At 39.8% G+C, this 20,554-nt stretch overlaps 1 protein-coding gene across 7 annotated transcripts in view; it reads left to right on the forward strand.

The window, feature by feature from the left end:
- BNC2 (basonuclin 2) overlaps positions 1 to 20,554 on the forward strand; it is a 454,742-nt gene that overhangs the window by 159,117 nt on the left and 275,071 nt on the right. The window contains exon 1 of one of the 7 annotated variants that reach the window (XM_047767611.1): positions 5,385 to 5,746. The exons of the other annotated variants lie outside the window; for them this stretch is intronic. Within the exon in view, the coding sequence (XP_047623567.1) occupies positions 5,744 to 5,746 (3 nt within the window). The 5' untranslated portion in view covers positions 5,385 to 5,743. Of the gene's footprint in view, positions 1 to 5,384; positions 5,747 to 20,554 lie in introns of those variants that run through there. 7 annotated transcript variants of the gene reach the window in all.

Consider the following 20,554-nt stretch of genomic DNA (forward strand, 5'->3'; position numbering starts at 1 on the left):
AGTTTGGGGAATAGAAAATTGCTTTCTCAGGAAGCCCAGCCAATTAAGGACTTGACCATATTGAATGTCAAGTGTTAATTTAGGTTTTTCTTCATTTTCCCAGTAGTAATGCGGGTCCTGTGATGAGCAAATACATGTCAAGTAAAAGTTGATTGCATGAAGGACCTGGGTATTATATGTCACTGACAAGTCACAAATGTACTGAAGTCTTTTAACCCCTTAGGTGAGTTTGGTGGGGGAGGGGCAAGGGGAGACTGGGATTAATGTTACCATAATGATAAGAATAGATAGTTTACTGGGGATAGGATGGATGGGACGCACAGTCATGGTAATTCATGCGAAAACCAGGGACGGGCCAAATCCTACTCTCAGGGCACAGAGGCCCTTGAAAGGCATACTGTATGATTCTTTGCCATTGCAGCCATAGCACTCAGAATTTATGTTCTGTCTCCTAAGATTATATGAAAAGGGAAAGTGATGTACTCTCTGGTCTTGATCTAGGAAATTCCTTATCAGCTTCCCTTGAAAGAAAGAAAACATTAAATAATCATACTATTTTGGACATTTTAACCTTGAGCTCACTGCAAGCTCTACAATTTCTGCCTATTTATAATTTGTTTCTAGTCAAGTGTTCATTTCAAAAAGTGACTGTGTTATTGTGTGTAATAGAAGAGATGAAAAACATGAGATTGAAAGAACATTTGTTTTCTGTCATGCGTATCTGGAAGGTGTTTAGCCAATAGGAACTGATAGAAGGTCTATCATTGTCTTTCATTTCTTTTGGTGCCCAGTTGTAGAGGGGAAGAGATTCAAGCTTCAGTGACTGAGGGAACTTTGCCTTTTTTAAACTAAACGCTGGACGTTGCCCATCACGTATAGCATCTCATTTCCATTCATCAGCATTCATTTACATATGAATGTCCCGAAAAATAGAGAATGTCTGTTTCTGTAGCAATTGTACAAGTAGAAAACAAAAATACCCCTCCAGTTGAAAATTCTGCTCTGTGTAGTGTAAACAATCTTAAAGGGAAACTCAGAGCATATATTCACCATCTGCTCTCTTTTTTTTTTCTTTATATGTAATAATCACTTTCCCCTTTCCTATCTTTGAAGCTGTCGTCTTAATTAAAACATTTTCTCCAAACTTACTCTCTTCTATTTATTCCAGCATTTTAAGACACTTGCTTTTGTGTCTTGACAGTGGTTGCACTTTGAAAACTTGAGTCTGATAATGCTTTTATTTTGGCAGCAAGAAATTCTGAGTCTTCCTCTCCCTCAGGTTAGGAACTGTGCTTCCCTTGTATTAAAAGTCGGCTAAGTTTATATTAAGGAACAATTAGGAAACAAGTTAAGAATCGGATGTTTAATAAAATAGATTTTTCTCAAGAAAGAAATGTCAGACTCCGAATGCTGGGATGTCATATCAGCTCTTTACCACCTCCCTTCCCTGTCTCAAAATGAACCAAACAAAATTAGCATAGTCCTCCCTTCCCTTCCTATGTTGAGGAGCTCTGTCTGTGAAACTAGTGGCATTGTGTATGTACTGTTTAATTACAATCCAATTGTCAGCAGCTTCTCTTCCGCTGGGTGTGCTGAGAGACTTAAGTAAGTTTCCGTAAAGTAAATTCTGATGATGGCAGCTCGGGGCTGCTGATTCAAGTTATTCCTTCTCTTCTGTGTCACTTTTGACGGATGGCACCTAATGCAATCAACCACAGGCCAAGAAAGAAAGCCTTTTCTTGGGTAGTAGTGTTAGCAACTGGACCAGGCGCTCCCCTCCTCCCTGGCCTTCAGATGCTCACTCCTTCCTGCCACCCCCACCAACACTTCAGCCCAAATAGGACAGTGAAAAGAATGGCAGAGCTACCCAGGACAGGCTTTTCTGAAACCTCCATTTCCCAGCGGTGCAGTCCGAGCTGCCTCCCTTTGCGTGTGTTTTTGATAAATTTAAGAAGTCAAATCGCTGACACAGATAGATAATCCAAGTGTATAGGGTGAAGAGTTATAAATTAACACATTATTCCCTCTTAATGTGAAATACTTGAGAATGCATTTTCTCAGTCCCCTGACATCTTACCCAGTGAGGGCTCGCATTGTACTTTTCAAGTGGCATTGATTTGTTAAAGCGCTGAATTAGCATCTCCAGCCAGCTGCCTGATCCACTGTTGTGTCCTGGGGCTCCAGTACCCCCTCTCCTTAGCCATCCCTTGTTTTCCCTTCAGTCTTCCCTTTCTCCTTTCTCTCTTTCCATTTCATTCCTCCCATCTCCTTCTTCATCTGTCTTCCTTCCCCTTCTTTCCTGTTGCTCATGTTTGTTTCAGTCTGGCTTCACTCTACTCAATTTACTTTTCCTTCCTTTCACTCTTTTATCCTTGTACTTCCTTCCCCCGTCTCATCTTACCGCCCCTAAGGGTTGCCCCTGCTCTGGGTTGTAGTCTAACTGCCTGTGTGTGTTTGGGAAGGAGAAGGTAGTGCTGATGTAGCTAGTCCCATGGCTCCAGGTAGACTAGTTGAGAAGACCAGATTAAGTACCATATGTATGTTTACGCTCATTGTAATAGGAGTTTTTGAGAAACTGACCTATTTTGCTTTCTAGAAATTAAAAGGTAACTTAAAAAACTTGTATTTCTAAGTGAGGTGTCTCATATTAAAGTTTTCTTTTGGTCAAAGGAAAATGAAAAACCCTGATGATTTTCTCAGATTTGATCATGCACATGTACCCACCAAAATATTTCCACAAAACTTTTGGACTAGCAACTTTTTGCAATTCAGTGAACTTACTGATAAAACTTTCTTTTCTAGCTGGTTCTGTACTGTTTAGTGTGTGTATATGTGTGTGTGTGTCCTTTTAGGGCTGCACCCACGTCATAATGGAAGTTCTGAGGCTAGGGGTCGAATTGGAGCTGTAGCTGCAGGCCTATGCCACAGCAATGCAGGATCCAAACCGTTATCAGCGACCTGTACCACAAGCTCACAGAAACACTGGATCCTTAACCCACTGATCAAGGCCAGGCATCAAACTCTTGTCCTCATGGGTATTGGCCGGGTTAGTTACTGCCGAGCCACAGTGGGAACTCCTTTTTCTGTACTGTTCTGATTCCACTTATTTGTATTAGTACAATTTCATATAAAAATAGGACTTCCTCGCTGGTCCTTGGCAACATTAAGGTTATAAAATGGCTTGACAAGTTTTTTTTAGAAATAAGGGTTGGGTTATTGCTTTTCAGCTATATATTTCAAAGTTCCAGAGGAACTGCCTCCTGGTTGAGAGGCTTAACATGTTGCATGTGTGTGATCCTAGACGTTGACTCTTTTCTTTCTCTGGATATTGGTCCAAAATACTTTGGCATCATTGTGTAGATTAATTTGACATGAGCAAAAAAGTGTATCTGTCTGAACTTAAATATATGTTATCCTCTGTAATTTTAATGGCATTGTTTTAAGGGATGCTATCTGCAGTTTTACTAGGCTTCCCACTAGTAACATCAAAATCGGAATTTGAATATACATTGGTAATAAGTCAGATTACTTGAAAAAAATGAGACGTCTTTATTGCTTTATTTTTATGGATTAAAATGACAGCTTGATTTCAGCATTTACGTTTGAAAATGGAAATAATTCACATAGGATTTGATAATGTTTGCTTCTTGGTTGGGCTGATTTCCCATCCCCCTTTCCCAAAGTCAAATATAATTCCTTAAAAAAAAAATGTAATTGCTGTCCTCCTAGCTAGAATTAGCATGGTTTGGCTAAGGTGAAGGGATTAGAATGACTCTTTAAGGCATGATAATGTCTGTTTAAGGGAGAGGAAAAAAAAAGTCTTTTAACTGGGGCTTAAGACTAATTCCAGCTACTAAGGAGACAAAAATTACGCTAAAGAAGGCAATTTGGCTGTGTTTTACATGTGCATGTCACCCTGCGTAGAGATCATCCTTTTGTATTTTCGGGCATTCTCTAAGGTGAAGTAAGATGTTCTTCACTTGTTACTGGAAGAGGATGTAGCCTCATTCTAGGAGATGAAAGCTGAAACACCTTCTGCCTTTTGCAGGGATAATCACAGCTCACCTGGCTACAGTTCAGGGTTAGGGACAGAAGGGGGGGCTTGCTGCTTCTTAGAACTGCCTGTGATTATAGCAGAGAGAAGGAATTAGAAGACAAAATAGTAGGGCAGGTTTGAAAGTGAATGTGCCTCATTTGAAAATAGTTAATGATCAGAAAAGGGGAAAAAAATGAATAACCAGAAAAGTAGAAAAAATCTGGAAGGCATACTTTAGTTAGTGAGAGAGAAGTCAAGGAGAAAGAAAATAGATGTTTGGGGGGCAAAATTAGGGTACCTTATAACTCTTAAAATTAATAAAAATCAGTTCTGTTGTGATTGGCTATAACGGGCCAAATTGGCATCACAGCAGAGTTAAAAATGAAAACATTTAAACACTTTCAACGTGATTTTAATTTTTAATTTTTTGGATTTGTATTTTTCCTTCTTTATTCGTTTGTGGCTTATGTTCCTTGTAGGGCAGACGTCTCTGCACAAGTAGTGAATCAGTATATCTAGGGTTTAAAAAAACCTGATCTGTTCCTTTGCTGTGTGATAGGATTTTAGCCACATGAAATGGTTCCGTGCAGATGTTTTAAAGTTTAACACTTTTTTGAGTTTTTCTCTCAAATTCTCACGAGAAATCAGAATTATTTCTGTTTTTGCGTTTTGTAAGTCTAAATTAAGTGTCACTTCAATGCGGAAGAACTGGCAGCTTTGATAAGTAGTCCCCAAAGCAAACCAGTTTGTCAGTAATCATAACCTGATTATGAATGCAAATGCAAAGTTTGCTTTTTAAAAAGTCTCAAACAAACAAAGGAAGAAGAAGAACAGACCTCTCTACAACCCAAGGAAAAAGCCTCCCCACGCTTGAACACGGGCCCTTCAATGGTAGTAAGAAGAAGAAAGAACCTTTGGCGCTGGGCCAAGTCCTGTTGAGAGGGAGCCGCCAACGGCCTTGCACAGTGTGTGGCTCTGCACAAGTTCCAGAGTGACACACGCATTGCAAAGCCAGTCACAATGCGAGGGGTCAGGGGTTACGTTCAAGAGCAGGGTGTTGCTGGACCAGGCCAAGGAAGCAGAGGTGGCCCCTCTGTGCGCAGCGTGTGGGTCTGTGTACTCCTTTCCCGTCAAAGCTGGCCCTGCACCGCCAAAAAAGCGGTTCCTTGGCAGGGTTTTATGGCAGGATGATGTAGTCTGTTGTGACTAGTGCATTCCTTTCAGGTTAAACTAGGGAAATGGCATTGTGTTAAAATTCCAAGTCGCATGAATGTTTTATTGCCACAGTGCATTTAGCCCTCTAGGGGAGTGTGTGTGGCGGCGGTGGGGGTGGGGGCGGGGGGACTTGGAGACTCAGGAACTATCAGAAGAACACTTCCCTTGGAAAATTTTACCCACCAGCGTGAAGCTGATTTGCTGTGATGGTCACTTAGAAGGGTTTCGCTTTTTCCTAAACTGTGGCTGTTTAAAGTCTGGCCGCCTGGACAATTAACAGCTGAGGAAAATACGACAAGACACACGCAAAGAGGTTGGGAGATAGAGCGGAGGAATGCGCCAGAAAGGAGCTGAGCGGCCTTCTTGTGTAAACTGCCCGAGCAAGGGCCTCCTCCCCGCCTGGTCCCTGTCCCCCCCTCCCAGGGCTGCGCTCTGCTGTCTGCTCTGCCTGGAGGCCAGGAGGAATCTGTTAACCTTGCACCACTGCGGCTCATGGTACTGTATGTTACCATCGCTACTCCCTCATTCCTTCTCACTGGCTGCTGTGTGTGTGTCTGTGTGTCTGTGCACTCTTTTCTCTGTAATAACGGTTTATATTTGAGGGATACAGTTTTGGAATGCAGAAGGTCCAAGTCTGAAACAGCACAAACTTAAAGTATGGCACTTAAAAAAAAAAAAAAAAAAAAATCCTCCCTTGCGTTTAGAAGGGCAAAACCTCATCATTCTAATTCCCCTGCAGCCAGAGGTTTCCAGGATGATTTAAAATCAGGAATTCTGGAAATTGGGCAGTTTGAAAGATGCAGGTCATCTGGGTTGTGGGTGTTGTAAAGGGACTTTGTTGTGACACCAGGTGAGCAGCTTCAGGGTTTGAGGACATTTTCAGGTTTCGCAGCTGTCTCAAATGTAGCCATTTAGCAGGTGGCCCTAACCTCTGTCCCCCTCCAGGGGAAACTCTAGCCTTCTCCCTAGGCTTCACCATCACTGCTCCAGTTTGAGGGTTCTAGTTACTGAGGGTGTGTATGATTTGACTTTGGTTGTAATTGTGCCTGTTACCTGAAACAGCCAGGATTGCTTCATGATTTGATCTGACTCAATTTATGATAGATTAAAATGTGGTTGTAATGAACAGCCTTCTGATTTTGCGTTGTGACTTTATAAATATTCATACATCTGATATTTTTCCCAATGAATAAGAGAATATGATTTATTTTATGGTTACCTAAGTAAAGGTATCATCATAGTTTGAATTTTAATTTTGTATTTCTTATTTCTCTTTTATTTTCAACCCTTAGTTCTTTGATTTCATGTTCTTGTTATGTGGCCTTTTCTCTAACTCAGTAATGCATGTATAATATACACACATAGAGTTGTGTGTGTGTGCCTGAGTGTGCACACTTAGTTCTGCTAAAGGCATGCAAGGAAAAACTTTTTAGAGTTGTTAAGATAGTTTTTCATTGATAATTTTTTAAAATTTAGGTAACATAAATTTTTTTCCAAGAATATCCTACCAAAAAAACTATGAGTGAGCCTGTCTGTGTGCCCTATTTATAGAGTGTTTGGTACATGATTTATGTATTTCTATAAAATGATGGTTTTGTCAAGATAGACCTCCTGAGTTTAATCTGATTAGTGCTGTCTGTACATGGTTTATTATTTATAAACAGATGCAGTCACATTGTTTATGGAAGGCCTTAAACCAACAAGCAGTCAATTCTATAGCAAAATCAAGATTTATATATGGATTTGGCACTTCAAATTTCAGGTGAATTCATTAGCTTATTTTCCATTACGTTCTAGAGAATACTCAGTTCTTTTTATTCTATTGAAGGTACTAAAGTGATCATGGAGGATTTTTTTTGGATAAATTTTGGTTTCAGTTCCAAATTTTAAGGTACACTTTTCAGGGGAATATTAAGCTTATCACTTTGTGCTGTTTTTTTAAAACATTAAAGTATAGTTGAATTACAGTTTTCAGGTGTACATCACAGCAATTCAGATATGTTTGTGTATATTTATGTATACACAAATTCTCTTGAGATTCTTTTTCCGTATTGGTTATTACAGATTATTGAGTATATTTCCCTGTGCAGTAGGTCCTTGTTGGTTATCTATTTTTTATACATGGTAGTATCTATATATTAATCCAAGTCTCCTAATTTATCCCTCCCCCTCATTTCCCCTTACTAACCATGAGTTTGTTTTCTGCGTCTGTGGGGATATTTCTGTTTTGTAAGTTTATTTGTATCTTTTTTTTTTTTAGATTCCACATTTAAGTGATACCATGTGATATTTGTCTTTCTCTGTCTGATTTAATTCACCTAGTACGATAATCTCTAGGTCCATCCATGTTGCTTACAAATGGTAATTATTCCATTCTTTCTTATGGCTGAGTAATATTCTATTTTATATATGTACCACATCTTTATCCATTCCTCTGTGGGTGGACATTTACATTGATTCCATGTCTTGGCTATTGTAAATAGTGCTGCAGTGAACAATGGGGTGCATGTATCTTTTCAAATTAGAGTTCCCTTTTTTCTAGATTGATGCCTAGGAGTGGGGTTCCAGGATCATGTATTAGTTCTATAGTTAGTTTTTAAAGGAACCTCCATGCTATTCTCTATAATGGCTGCACCAGTTTACATTCCCACCAACAATATCGGAGGGTTCCCTTTTCTCCACACCCCTACTCAGTATTTATTATTTGTAGACTTTTTTAACGATGACCATTCTTACTGGAGTGAGGTAATACCACATGGTAATTTTTAATGTGCATTTCTTTAATAATTAGCAGTGTTGAATATTTTTATGTGCAAATTAAGAAAAAATCTATCATGTACACTTAAATTATCTAAAAGTGTTATCCTGATCATGGAAGCAGTGGGTTTTTTTGTTGTTTGTTTTTGTTTTTTGTTTTTTTTTTGCTTTTTAGGGCCTCACTTGCGGTATATGGAACTTTCCAGGCCAGGGGTCCAGTTAGAGCTGCAGCTGCTGGCCTGCAACACAGCCATAGCAATGCCAGATCCTTGCCCTATATACCACAGCTGATGGTAATGCTGGATCTTGAACTCACTGAGTGGGGCCAGGGGTCAAACCCATCTTCTAATGAATACTAGTCAGGTTTGCTACTGCTGAGCCACAATGGGAACTCCAGCACTTTTTTAATATAAAGGATGTTGTGTTTATATTCAGTGCTTTCCAGTTTATTAAAATTTTCTTTTTATAATCCAGGAGGGGAAAGAGTGGGAATACTCCATTATCATGTATTCTTAATAAGAAAATTAAAGTTGATTTTGGATTTTTTTCTTTAAAATATTAATACTTAATACAAGAGAGTATTGTCTCTTTCCATTGAACCAGCCATTTGTGTTTGACATGGCAGAAATCTGACAGGGATTAGGGCGCTGTAAAGGAGTTAAATGGTTGGTCCTGAGTTCAGATTCTCTTACTACCTATTAGTCTTGTGACCTTGGATGAGTGACTTTATCCCTAAACTTTATTTTCTTCAATTTTAAAAAAGGGAAAAGAACACTTAGATTGAGAATTTGTCAGGAAGATGAAATGAGACAATACTCACGTAGCTTAGGTACATGGTAGGAATTCAGTAGATCCTGTCCTTTTAGCTTGCCCCATGTTAGGCTTCCCTTGGGAAGCTTCAAATTTTGGAAAGAAAAAGGTAAATATAAATAACATATTTTAATTTCTCCAGTTACCTGTAGGAAAGGAGATAACTAGGCATTGGCAGACGACTTTGTTTCCTTCTCTCTTTCTTTGAGACTCTCTTGTGTTATCCATTAGTCTTGTGTTTTTGCTACTCTGCAGAATTCTCACTGGGATGGCCTTCCTGGATGTCAGAGTGATGCTATTATTTCTGAGATATCAGTTATGGCTAACAGTAGACTAGAAGCCAAGTTGGCAGAATCTATTGAGCTCTGTTTACCTTTGTATCATCAGTTCTAATCATTTGCTTTCATCAGACCTTCCTGCTTTATTATACTCATCATCATTTGCACTTGATAATAGAGCTAGAAGTTCCATTACACAGGTTCCCTAGCTTTGTGAGTGTTTACTTGTGTTCACGGAGTTAATGTTACACTAAAGCAAATAGTATTTACACGTTTTAGTAGAATTAAAAGTAGCAGCAAGCAACACTCATGTATATCTGGGCAAATTTTAATTTTATTATTTATTGATTGAATTTTTGGCCACACTCTCAGTTTGTGGCCCCAGGCCTGGGATCGAACCTGCACCACAGCAGTGACAATGCAGGATCCTTAACCCGCTGAGCCACCAGGGAACTCCTGGGCAAAATTTTATATTCATTGACAGTCTTACACAATGCCTGACATTTCATTAAGGCTTTGGGAACTATTTGTTGAGCAAAATGGGCTTCTTTTACTTATTTTTTTGTGGGGGGGGGCTTCTTATATTGTTTTGCAATCCTGGATTATGTTTTTATCAAAGTAATTATGTTCTTTTGTGTAGTACATTAATATTGTTATAGATAGTCTTTGATTAGCATTGTTTTTTTGCCTAACATCTAGTTTTCTTTTAGCCAACACTAGTGTGAGCATACTGATGTAAAATAAATATTTAGCTTAGCATTTTCTTTCACCTGTTAGTAAGAGTAAAAGAATGAGGATTAAAAACTAATCATTTTGTAGCTACCTCTAAGCTCACATAATGTGTTAGGGGTGGTATCCACTTTATCTTAGTTATTGCAAAAGCACTTAGGACAGGTACTGTTACTTTCATTTTACTGTCTAAAATCTGTATCCAGCAAGTTTGATCCCGAAGCCTTGCTTTTTCCTCTACCACATTCTTCATCCATCTATAACTTAAGCCAGCTATTAAAAGAAAAAAAGAATAAAAGTTAATGGTTGAACCTGCCGGTTTTTTTTGTTTCTCCTTTCAAAGTAAATTTTACAAGGAAGCCAATGTGCAGAACTGATAAAAATCAGAGCTGCTGGAGATGAAAGGGGTCCAGCCACCCTATCTTGGTCCTGTCTTGTAGGCTTCTGCCAGGGATCCATGGAACACCTACTTAGAAAACCATAGTCTAATGCTTCCATACCCTCCAAAAAGGAAGCAGAGCAAAACCTTAGTTTCCCAGTCTGGGAGTTACAGGGTTCGCTTATTATCTTGAGCTTGAAGGTGTAATTATGGGGAATTCACAGGAAAGCCTAATCTGTGCCTAATTTTAAAAGAGAATATGTCTAAGAGAAAAACAGTATTGGGTAAATACCAATGTAAAAAAAAAAATTGGTTAAATCATTGTACAGCTTAGTACATGTTGATTTTCAGAGCACAGATTTTCTGTAATCAAGAGCAGTATAATAATTTTACTATGGGATGAGGCGTAAAAAAACTAAGTCACCGTTTTATGTTTAACTGGAGTCTGTTGACAAATGTACACAGACTCTGCTTCAGTTTGACAACATTGAAGAGTTGTGCTCTAGGTAATGGTATAGCATATCCGTAAAAGATACACACATGCATATAAGAATAAATGTAAGGATGGAGGATATAGTTAGATGTAACTCTGAGAAAATAATGTTAAAAAATACACTGTTTAAAATAAATTGTTTAAAAACTAATTGGTATGATAATTTTGTAATATCTTTAGAAACTGGGTATTTAAAGATTTTTCATCTGCTAAATTTGTATAGATTTTTATATAAGTACTTCATTAGAAATATAATTTCAGTTTTATGAGCCTGGGTCAAGATTGTAGGTTTTAAGCCAGATGTATCTGCACTTGAATTTATATCTTCTTTATGCGACTTGGATTCTCAGTTACTTTATTTATAAAATGAGCATCAGAAATGATACCTGTGAAATCTGGCACAGAGAGGGTGAGGTGTGTTGGTTTCTTCTGTTGTTCCTGTTGTCATTAATTTGCAAGCTGTATACACTTAGCATCTCTTTATCAATGATGGTATTTGGTTCTTAATAATTGTCTCATGAACACACTTAGCCTTTTTAATTACCAGTTTAAAAAATACTTGTGCCAATCTTGCAGAAGCTTACTTTTGTTGAAAATGAGTGGAGAAAAATTTCCCCTTTCTTACTCTTCACTGAGAATCAGTCATTGAGCAGCATAATTCCAAAATCTTATGTGGCTTTTGGGTACTTTATGAACCTTTTTATGGTAGCCCAGAAGCAAGGCAGAGATTGAATTAATGCATTTCCATCAAGGGACTGTTCTTTTAACCTCCTCTCTTCCACCTAACCCATGTGTGTTTTTCTAAGGGACTGTTCCAATTCGGTACGGAGGTTGCCACATACAGTGGGGATGCCAGCTCATAGATATGCAGGTTATTGGTAAGTCTAAGAGCCTTTCTGTCTTTAAAACAGAGTAAAAGGAAAATTAGAAATGACAACAACCAAAATAAAAATGCTCCGCAAACAAAAAAAACCAAAAAAAGCCTTTTTTTTCTGAAAAACCCAATGCAGAACCTAAACTTTAAAACTGTTATTTTAAAAGTTAAAAAAATTTTCTTTACAGCTTTTATAAAGGGTACACCTTCATTGTAAAGATCTCATTAAGAAAACTTTAAAGGAGTTTCCATTGTGGCATAATAGAAACAAATCTGACTAGTATCCATAAGGATGCGGGTTCTATCCCTGGCCTTGCTCAGTGGGTCAGCGGTCTGGAGTTTCTGTAAGCCGTGGTGTAGGTCATAGACGTGGCTTGGATCCCGCATTGCTGTGACTGTGGTTTAGGCTGATTCAACCCCTAGACCAAGAATTGACATATGCTGTGGGTGCAGCCCTAAAAAGCAAAAGAATTAAAAAAGAAAAAGAAAACTTTAAAGAGAATAAACACTGCCAGAAAGGCTGCCACCAAAGAACCATTTTATTAACACCTTTGTAGTCATCTTTCTTCGTTTACGTGTGTATATGGATAGATGGTAGTTACATAAAAGGTCAATGGATGGGTGACTTCCTTTTTAAAAAAACTCCATCTTGTCATAGATATCTTTCCGTGTCTATAAGTAAAGATACACGTCATGATTTTTAGTGGATTTTTAATATATCATTTTACCATAATTTATTTAGTGAGCCCTTGATGTGGATATTGAGTTTGTTGCCAGCTCTTGTCGTCTACAAAGAGTGGTGTTTCAATATGAATATTCTTGTTTGTACTTGTATTCTTTTTTCCTAAAGGTGAATTCTTTAATGTGTTGATCTTGGGAAAAGAAGTATAATTTTGTACAGTTGAAAACAGTGGTTGGCAAACCTTTATATAAAAGGCCCAGATAGTAAATGCTGTAAGTAACCATGTGATTTCTGTAGCAACTATTTAGTTATGTCTTGGTGGCCGCAAATAGCCCTAGACCATATATGTAAAGGAATAGGCATAGCTGTCTTTCAATAAACCTTTATTTACAAAAGTAGGCAGCAGGGTAGCATTTGCCTACTCCTGACTCAAAACAAAGGAGAAACTGAGTAGGACTGGAAATTTACACCTAGTTGTTTGTATGCTGCTTTCATAGTACCTTAGAAATATCTTCTCATTTCAGGTCAATATAATGGGTTGATTACTTTCTTTCCAGGTATTTGTCAATCAATACTTTTTTAAAGAGCTGCTTATAAAAGGTTTTCATACCTTCCCCCACTCCAAAACCTAGTGAATTTTAAACTAAGAGGCTGTATAGGTGTTGCTGCTGTGGTATAGTGGGTTAAGACTGTAGTGGCTCGGGTTGCTGTGGAAGTGTGGGTTTGTTGTTGTTTTTTTTTTCTTTTTTGTCTTTTCTAGGGCCTCGCCCACAGCGTATGGAGGAGGTTCCCAGGCTAGGGGTCCAATTGGAGCTGTAGCCGCCTAGCCACAGCAACACTAGATCTGAGCCTCATCTATGACCTACACCACAGCTCATGGCAGCCCTGGATCCTTAACCCACTGAGCAAGGCCAGGGATCGAACCCGCAACCTCGTACTTCCTAGTCAGATTCATTAACCACTGAGCCACGACAGGAACTCTGAGGTGTGGGTTAGATCCCTGGCCTGGCACATTGGGTTAAAGGACCCGGTATTGCCATGGCTATAGCATAGGTCAAAACTGCTGCTTGGTTCGTTTGTTCATTTGTTCCTTCCTTCCTTCCTTCCTTCCTTCGTTCCTTCCTTCCTTCCTTCCTTCTCTCCCTCCTTCCTACCCCCATTCTTCCTTCCTTCCTCCCTCCCTCTCACCCTCTCTCCCTCCCCCCCTCCTCTTTCTTTGTTTCGTTGTATTTTAGGGGCCGCACCAATGGGATATGGAAATTGGTCTACCCCACAGCCACAATATCACCAGATCTGAGCCGCATCTCACAGCAACACCAGATCTTTACCCCACTGAGTGAGGTCAGGGATCGAACCTGCGTCCTCCTGGATACTACTCGGGTTCTTAACCTGCTGAGCCACAGCGGGGACTCCCTGTTGCTAAGTTTCAGTCTCTGGCTGAGGAACTTCCATATGTTGCAGGTGCAACTATTAAATGACGACAACAACAACAAAAAAGTGCTGTTATAGTTTATCATTTTATACTTTAGATTTTAGCATGTATTAACCACTTGGGCAGAGAAAGACCTCTGAAACTTATATTGTGCAAATTCTCATCTGTAAAAGATTGTTTTGATGGAATAAGGTTCTAGAGGTATCCTGAAGTAAGCCAGAAGGAAAGTTAGCATAAGTTAACATTTCAGCAGAAATACATCACAGATCAACAGAGTGACATTGAATTAGTTACCGAACCTTTTCAAGCTAAATTATACTCAGAAGACTGTTCTGTGCATAAATAGTAACCTCCTTGCATCTTGAATTTTTATAAAATAAGAATTATTAACCCCCTAGCTGCCTTCAGGGTATTTGTCGAGGATCAGGGAGAATGAATGATATAGTTAAAAATCACTCAATTTCTAACGTTGGGTCACTGGTGCCACTATGAATTTTAAAGGATTTATTTATTTATTATTGTGCATGCCTTTGTGGAGTACCTGCTGCGTGTGAAGCTGTGTAGTAGGTGCTATGGGGGAGAGCAAAGAGCAGTAAGTTAGTTCGTGCCCTTAAAGGGGAAAAACCTGAAGTGTGGTTAAAATCCACAGTTGTGTAGTGCTAAGGGTCCTAAGGGTGGTAGAAAACTGGAGAGAGGATCATCCCTTCGGCCTGGGGGTATAGAGACATTTTGTGGAAGAAGTGGAATTTAGAAATACAGAGATGTTCAAATGTATCAGGCAGGGGGAGGGTATTCCAAAAAGAACCGTAGGAGAACTGTGTCAAATTGGGAAAGCCCAAAGCAGTAAGCAGGAGACATGAAGTAGTCTAATTAATTAGACTGTCTATTTATTAAGCTTTCATGGAGGAGGAGGAGAGATGAAGCTGGAGGAGCAGGGCAAAGCTGGGCCTGGAAGGAACTTCTTAATTGGTGATTTGCGGAGAACTCTCGACATCATCTAGGAGAGTACATTTGACAGTTGAAGAGGTAGTATATGGCCCTGGTTGATGACTGTGAAATGATAAATTTGGGATTATCCGTCACCTAAGGGTTATGGCAAAGGTCTGAGCATGCTGTTGTTAGAAATGACCTAAAGGAGAGAAATGATCCGGAAGGTGTGTGGGAGGACAGCCAAGGGGATTAGAAGGGCAAAATGGACAGACTTTCAGAATTTCCTGGGTTTGGGTCATAAGGAGAAGGCTTTTAATCATGATCTGTGGTTCTGAGTCTTTTTTTTGTCTTTTGTTGTTGTTGCTATTTCTTGGGCTGCTCCCGCAGCATATGGAGGTTCCCAGGCTAGGGGTCGAATCGGAGCTGTAGCCACCGGCCTACGCCAGAGCCACAGCAACGCGGGATCTGAGCCTCGTCTGCAACCTACACCACAGCTCACGGCAACGCTGGATCCTTAACCCACTGAGCAAGGGCAGGGACCGAACCCGCAACTTCATGGTTCCTAGTCGGATTCGTTAACCACTGCGCCACGATGGGAACTCCCTCTGAGTCTTTGTTAATGGAATTATGGCTATAACATTCCAAAAAAAAAAGAAAGGCCAAGTCAGGTTAGAGCTGTAGTAAAGAAAGGATAGCAGTGAACCATCCAATATTCTTTGCTTGTTTGGTCTGAGGTGTTAACTGGACCCTAGGATGTTGATAGTGGGAGCTTGAAAGTATGGGACTAAAATTCAAAGGAGAGAAAAGGCATAGGTATTGGGGAGCATGAGCACTGTTCTCATGCAGGTGGCAGATGAAACCATCATGTCACTAAAAGAAAGGCATGTAGAGAGAAAATGGTACTTTATAGCATCTCTTATCATTAGGTATGTCTTTGATATAAATAGCTCTATCTTCATCCGAGGGTACTTACCCCAAAAACATACAAAATGAGGAGTTCCTGTCATGGCTCAGTGGAAACAAATCTGACTGGCATCCATGAGGATGCAGATTCAATCCCTGGTCTTGCTCAGTGGGTTAAGGATCTGGTGTTGCTATGGTGTAGGCCAGCAGCTGTAGTTCTGATTTGACTCCTAACCTGGGAAGCTCCATATGCTGTGGGTGCGCCACTAAAAAGACCAACAACAACAAATAGCCATGTTTTTCATCATTTATAAAACATCCTCTTCTTTTGGATTCTGAAGCCACTAGATTTCAAGAGTAAAGTATGTTCAGTTTAAAAAACTTCCTCATTGAACAAGCTGTCCTTTCTCCATTGTATAGTCTTGCTTCCTTTGTCATAGATTAGTTGGCTGTAAGTGCATGGGTTTAATTCTGGGCTTTCTATCCTGTTCCACTGATCTATATGTCTGTCTTTGTGCCAGTACCATGCTGTTTTGACGACTGTTGCTTTGTAGTATAGTCTGAAGTCCTGGATCCTGATTCCTCCAGCTCCATTTTTCTTTTTCAGGATGTCTTTTGCTATTCTGGGTCTTTTGTACTTCCAAACAAACTTTAAAATATTTTGTTCAAGTTCTGTGAAAAATATCCTTGGTAATTTGATAGGGATTGCATTGAATCTGTAGATTGCCTTGGGTAGTATAGTCATTTTGATAATATTAGCTCTTCCAATCCATGAGCATGGTATATCTTTCCATCTATTTGTGTCATCTTTGATTTCTTTCATCAGTGGCTTGTAGTTTTCAGAGTACAGGTCTTTTGTTTCTTTAGGTAGGTTTACTCCTAGGTATTTTATTCTTTTGGATGTGATGGTAAACGGGATTGCTTCCCTAATTTCCTTTTCTGCTTTTTCATTGTTAGTATATAGAAACGCTATCGATTTCTGTGTATTGATTTCGTATCCTGCAACTTTGCCAAATTTGTGGATAAGCTCTAACAGTTTTCTGGTAGAGTCTTTAGGATTCTCTAGGTATAGTATCATGTCATCTGCAAATAGCGATAGTTTTATTTCTTCCTTTCCAATTTGGATTCCTTTTATTTCTTTTACTTCTCTGATTGCTGTGGCTAGGACTTCCAGAACTATGTTGAAGAGTAGTGGCGAGAGCGGACATCCTTGTAGTGGATAAAGGACAGCTTGTTCAATAAGTGGTGCTGGGAAAACTGGACAGCCACATGGAAAAGAATGAAATTAGAACACTCCCTAACACCATACACAAAAATAAACTCCAAATGGATTAAAGATCTAGATATAAGACCAGACACTATCAAACTCCTAGAGGAAAACATAGGCCAAACACTCTCTGACATAAATGACAGCAACATCTTCTCAGATCCACCTATCAGAGTATTGACAATAAAAAGAAAAATAAACAAATGGGACCTACTCAAACTTCAAAGTTTCTGCACAGCAAAGGAAACCCTAAACAACACAAAAAGACAACCCACAGAATGGGAGAAAATCTTTGCAAATGAATCGACTGACAAGGGATTAATCTCCAAAATTTATAAACATCACCTGCAGCTCCATACCAAAAAAACAAATAACCCCATCAAAAAATGAGCAGAAGCTCTAAACAGACAATTCTCTAAAGAAGACATACAGATGGCCGAGAAACACATGAAAAGATGTTCAGCGTCACTCATTATTAGAGAAATGAAAATCAAAACCACTCTGAGGTACCACCTTACACCAGCCAGAATGGCCATCATCCAAATCTACAAACAATAAGTGCTGGAGAGGGTGTGGAGAAAAAGGAACCCTAGTACACTGTTGATGGGATTGTAAATTGGTGCAACCACTGTGGAAAGCAGTATGGAGATTCCTCAGAAAACTAAAAACAGAACTACCATTTGATCCAGCAATCCCAGGAATCCAGCAATTCCTGGGCATCTATCCAGAGAAAACCAGGACTTGAAAAGACACATGTACTCTGATGTTCATTGCAGCACTACACTCAATAGTCAAGACATGGAAACAACCTAAATGTCCATCAGCAGAGGAGTGGATCAAGAAGAAGTGGTCCATATGCGCAATGGAATATTACCCAGCCATCAAAAAGAACGAAATACCAGCATTTTTAGCAACATGGATGGACCTAGAAACTATCATGCTAACTGAAATCAGCCATACAATGAGACACCAACATCAAATGCTTTCACTGACATGTGGAATCTGAAAAAAGGACAGACTGAACTTCTTTGCAGAACAGATGCTGACTCACAGACATTGAAAAACTTATGGTCTCTGGAGGAGACAGTTTGGGGGGTGGGGGAATGTGCTTGGGTTATGGGATGGAAATCCTGTGAAACTGGATTGTGATGATCATTATACAACTACAGATGTGATAAATTCATTTGAGTAATAAAAAAATGAAAAAAAACTTTGGGAGAATCAAATATTAAATAATTACATGTGAAATATTTAAAGCTTAAATAAATGCTATTTATGACCATTGTCATTAAAAAAATAATAAATAAAAAAAACTTCCTTATTTTTTAAAATTCCCAAGGAAAATACAAGGAAACCCCCTTTACTTTATCTTCGCACCACTTCCTGGGACCCTCAGTAACAAAGAGATGCCAATGGTGGAAGAGGCTTCGTTTTACTTTTTACGTGTCTGGTACAGGCACAGCGTTACCCCATACAGCTTTCATCTTCCCTGGACCTCACACCAGTTGATTAAGGGGTGGGAAGGGGGTGGGGTGGGTAGGGGAAGGGTGAGTCTTCCATAGAGACGACCTTTATGCTTTTGCGCATTTTCTCTTTTTAGTCTGGAGGGGGAGTTGTGCAGTGCCCAGTATGACTTAGGTTTGAGTTGGGAAATTTTGTCCTGTGGGGAACAGCAGGAGTGAATCTGCCTTTCCATTTCCTTTCTTCTCCTGACATTACCTGTGTTCAGGCTTTGCATGCCAAGAGTGAAGCCTGTTGCTTCATTGATCTTGAGCATATGCGGTACTATGGGCTTGGGCGGTGTGCTGAAGACCTCCTCTCCTGTTTACAGTGCCTGGAATGTCTCAGGCCTTTTGGTAAGATTTGTGGCCTGACTTCAGCCTCTTTGGAATAAGTCTTAACCACATCAAATGGGGCAAGAGGCTAGTCAGAGGATTCAGAATCTCCCTACAATCACTGTGCCTTAAACCTAGTTTAAGTGCGCACTAGATTTTATCTCTTCAACCGTGTATAGCAACTTAAAACTTTTTCCCCCACATGAGGTTTTATGCAGGTGGTTTAGTGGGTGACATGAGGTGTTCAGTTTTGGGGGGACTGATATTTTTCTCTCTCTGTCCAGCCTGAGATATATTCTTCTGTCATGTTTCATGCTTCACACTCCCTTTTCTGCTTTCTCACAGAGACCTTTTTCAATCACCCTTTCCCTTCAGTGTTGTGCAGTTTAGGGAGAGAAACAACAAACCCTATTGATTTGTCCCATTTTCTGCCTCTGAAAGAGTAAGATCAAGTGAAATACACCTGCTTTTTTTTATGAAGTGAACTCCTTTCTAAAAAACTGCCACTCCCTCAAAAAAAATTTGGGGGGATGATTACTTGAAAGTCATCTCTTTCCTCTCCTTAGAGAGTGTTAGATACATCCTCATTCTTGATCACTGTGAACAAATCAGGGAAAGAAGCAGAATGGAGCAAACCCACCAACAGAGGCCAAGGTGACATGGTCATTTTAAAGTGCTTTTTACTGGGAGTTCCCATCGTGGTTCAGCGGAAACGAATCCCACTAATATCCATGAGGACATGGGTTCAGTGCCTGGCCTCACTCAGTGGGTTAAGGATCCGGCGTTGCCGTGAGCTATGGTGTACGTCGAAGATGCGGCTCAGATCCTGAGTTGCTGTGGCTATGGTGTAGGCCTCAGCTGTAGTTCTGATTCAGCCCCCAGACTGGTAACTTCCATATGCTGCAAGTAGGGCCCTAAAAAGCAAAAAATATAAATAAAGTGCTTTTTAGTTTAAAAGCTAAAGCTGCTGTCTGTCCCAGATTATTTAAGATGTTTGCGGCATCCGTGGAGTTGCCCACACCACTGCTCCTGAAGTGGCCAGATCTCTCTGCTTTCTCTCACAGGAAGTCTTCTTTCCTGACCTCCTGTCTCTCTTTCATGGAACGAAATTTGGGGGTTCCTGGATCTTATGCCCTGGTGTGTGCTTCTTCCTTCTTCCCTAGGGTTTTTTGTTTGTTTATCTGTTTGTTTTTTAAGACTTATCTCTTCTAAAACTAAGTTATATAGAGAGTTTTTGTGTTACCGGTTCTTTTTCTGCTTTTCAAATTTAGGCCAGTGGTTCACAAACTTTAATGCTCATCTGCATCTGGAGAGCTTATAAAAACTGCTGACTGGGCTCTACCCTGCAGGGGGTCTGTCACCTTTGGTCTTAGGAGGTGCTGCAAATGCCTTTCAAACTAGCCCCCAGCAGATGATAATGTTCCTTGGCTGAGAGTACACCTTGAACCACTGACATAGACATAGATTGTTGGTTGGCTGTCTGTTTGCTGTTTTGTTTCAGGTTTTCTTTTTTCAAAAGGGTAGGGTTGCAGTTTCACTGTGGCACAAGAGGATCAGCAGTGTCTTGGGAGTGCTGAGATGCTCATTCAAACCCTGGCTGGGCACAGTGGCCTAAGGATCCAGCGTTGCCGCAGCTGTGACGTAGGTTGCAGTTGCGGCTTGGATCTGATCCCTGCCCGGAAACTCCATATGCCACAAGGCAGCACAAAGAGAAAAGGGGGGGGGGGTTTCCTTTGGACTTTATTCACCTGAGTTCCCTGGAAATTCCTTATTTTTTTTTTTGTTTTATTTTTAAATTGATGTATAGTTAATTTGCAGTGTTCAGGTGAAGAGCAAAGTGATTAAGTTCTATACACACACTCTTTTTCATATTCTTTTGCATTACAGGTTATTACAAAGTACTGAATATAGTTCCTTGTGCAATACAGTAGGTC

Source organism: Phacochoerus africanus, chromosome 2 (genome assembly GCF_016906955.1).
Source record: "Phacochoerus africanus isolate WHEZ1 chromosome 2, ROS_Pafr_v1, whole genome shotgun sequence".
Classification (NCBI taxonomy): Eukaryota; Metazoa; Chordata; class Mammalia; order Artiodactyla; family Suidae; genus Phacochoerus; species Phacochoerus africanus.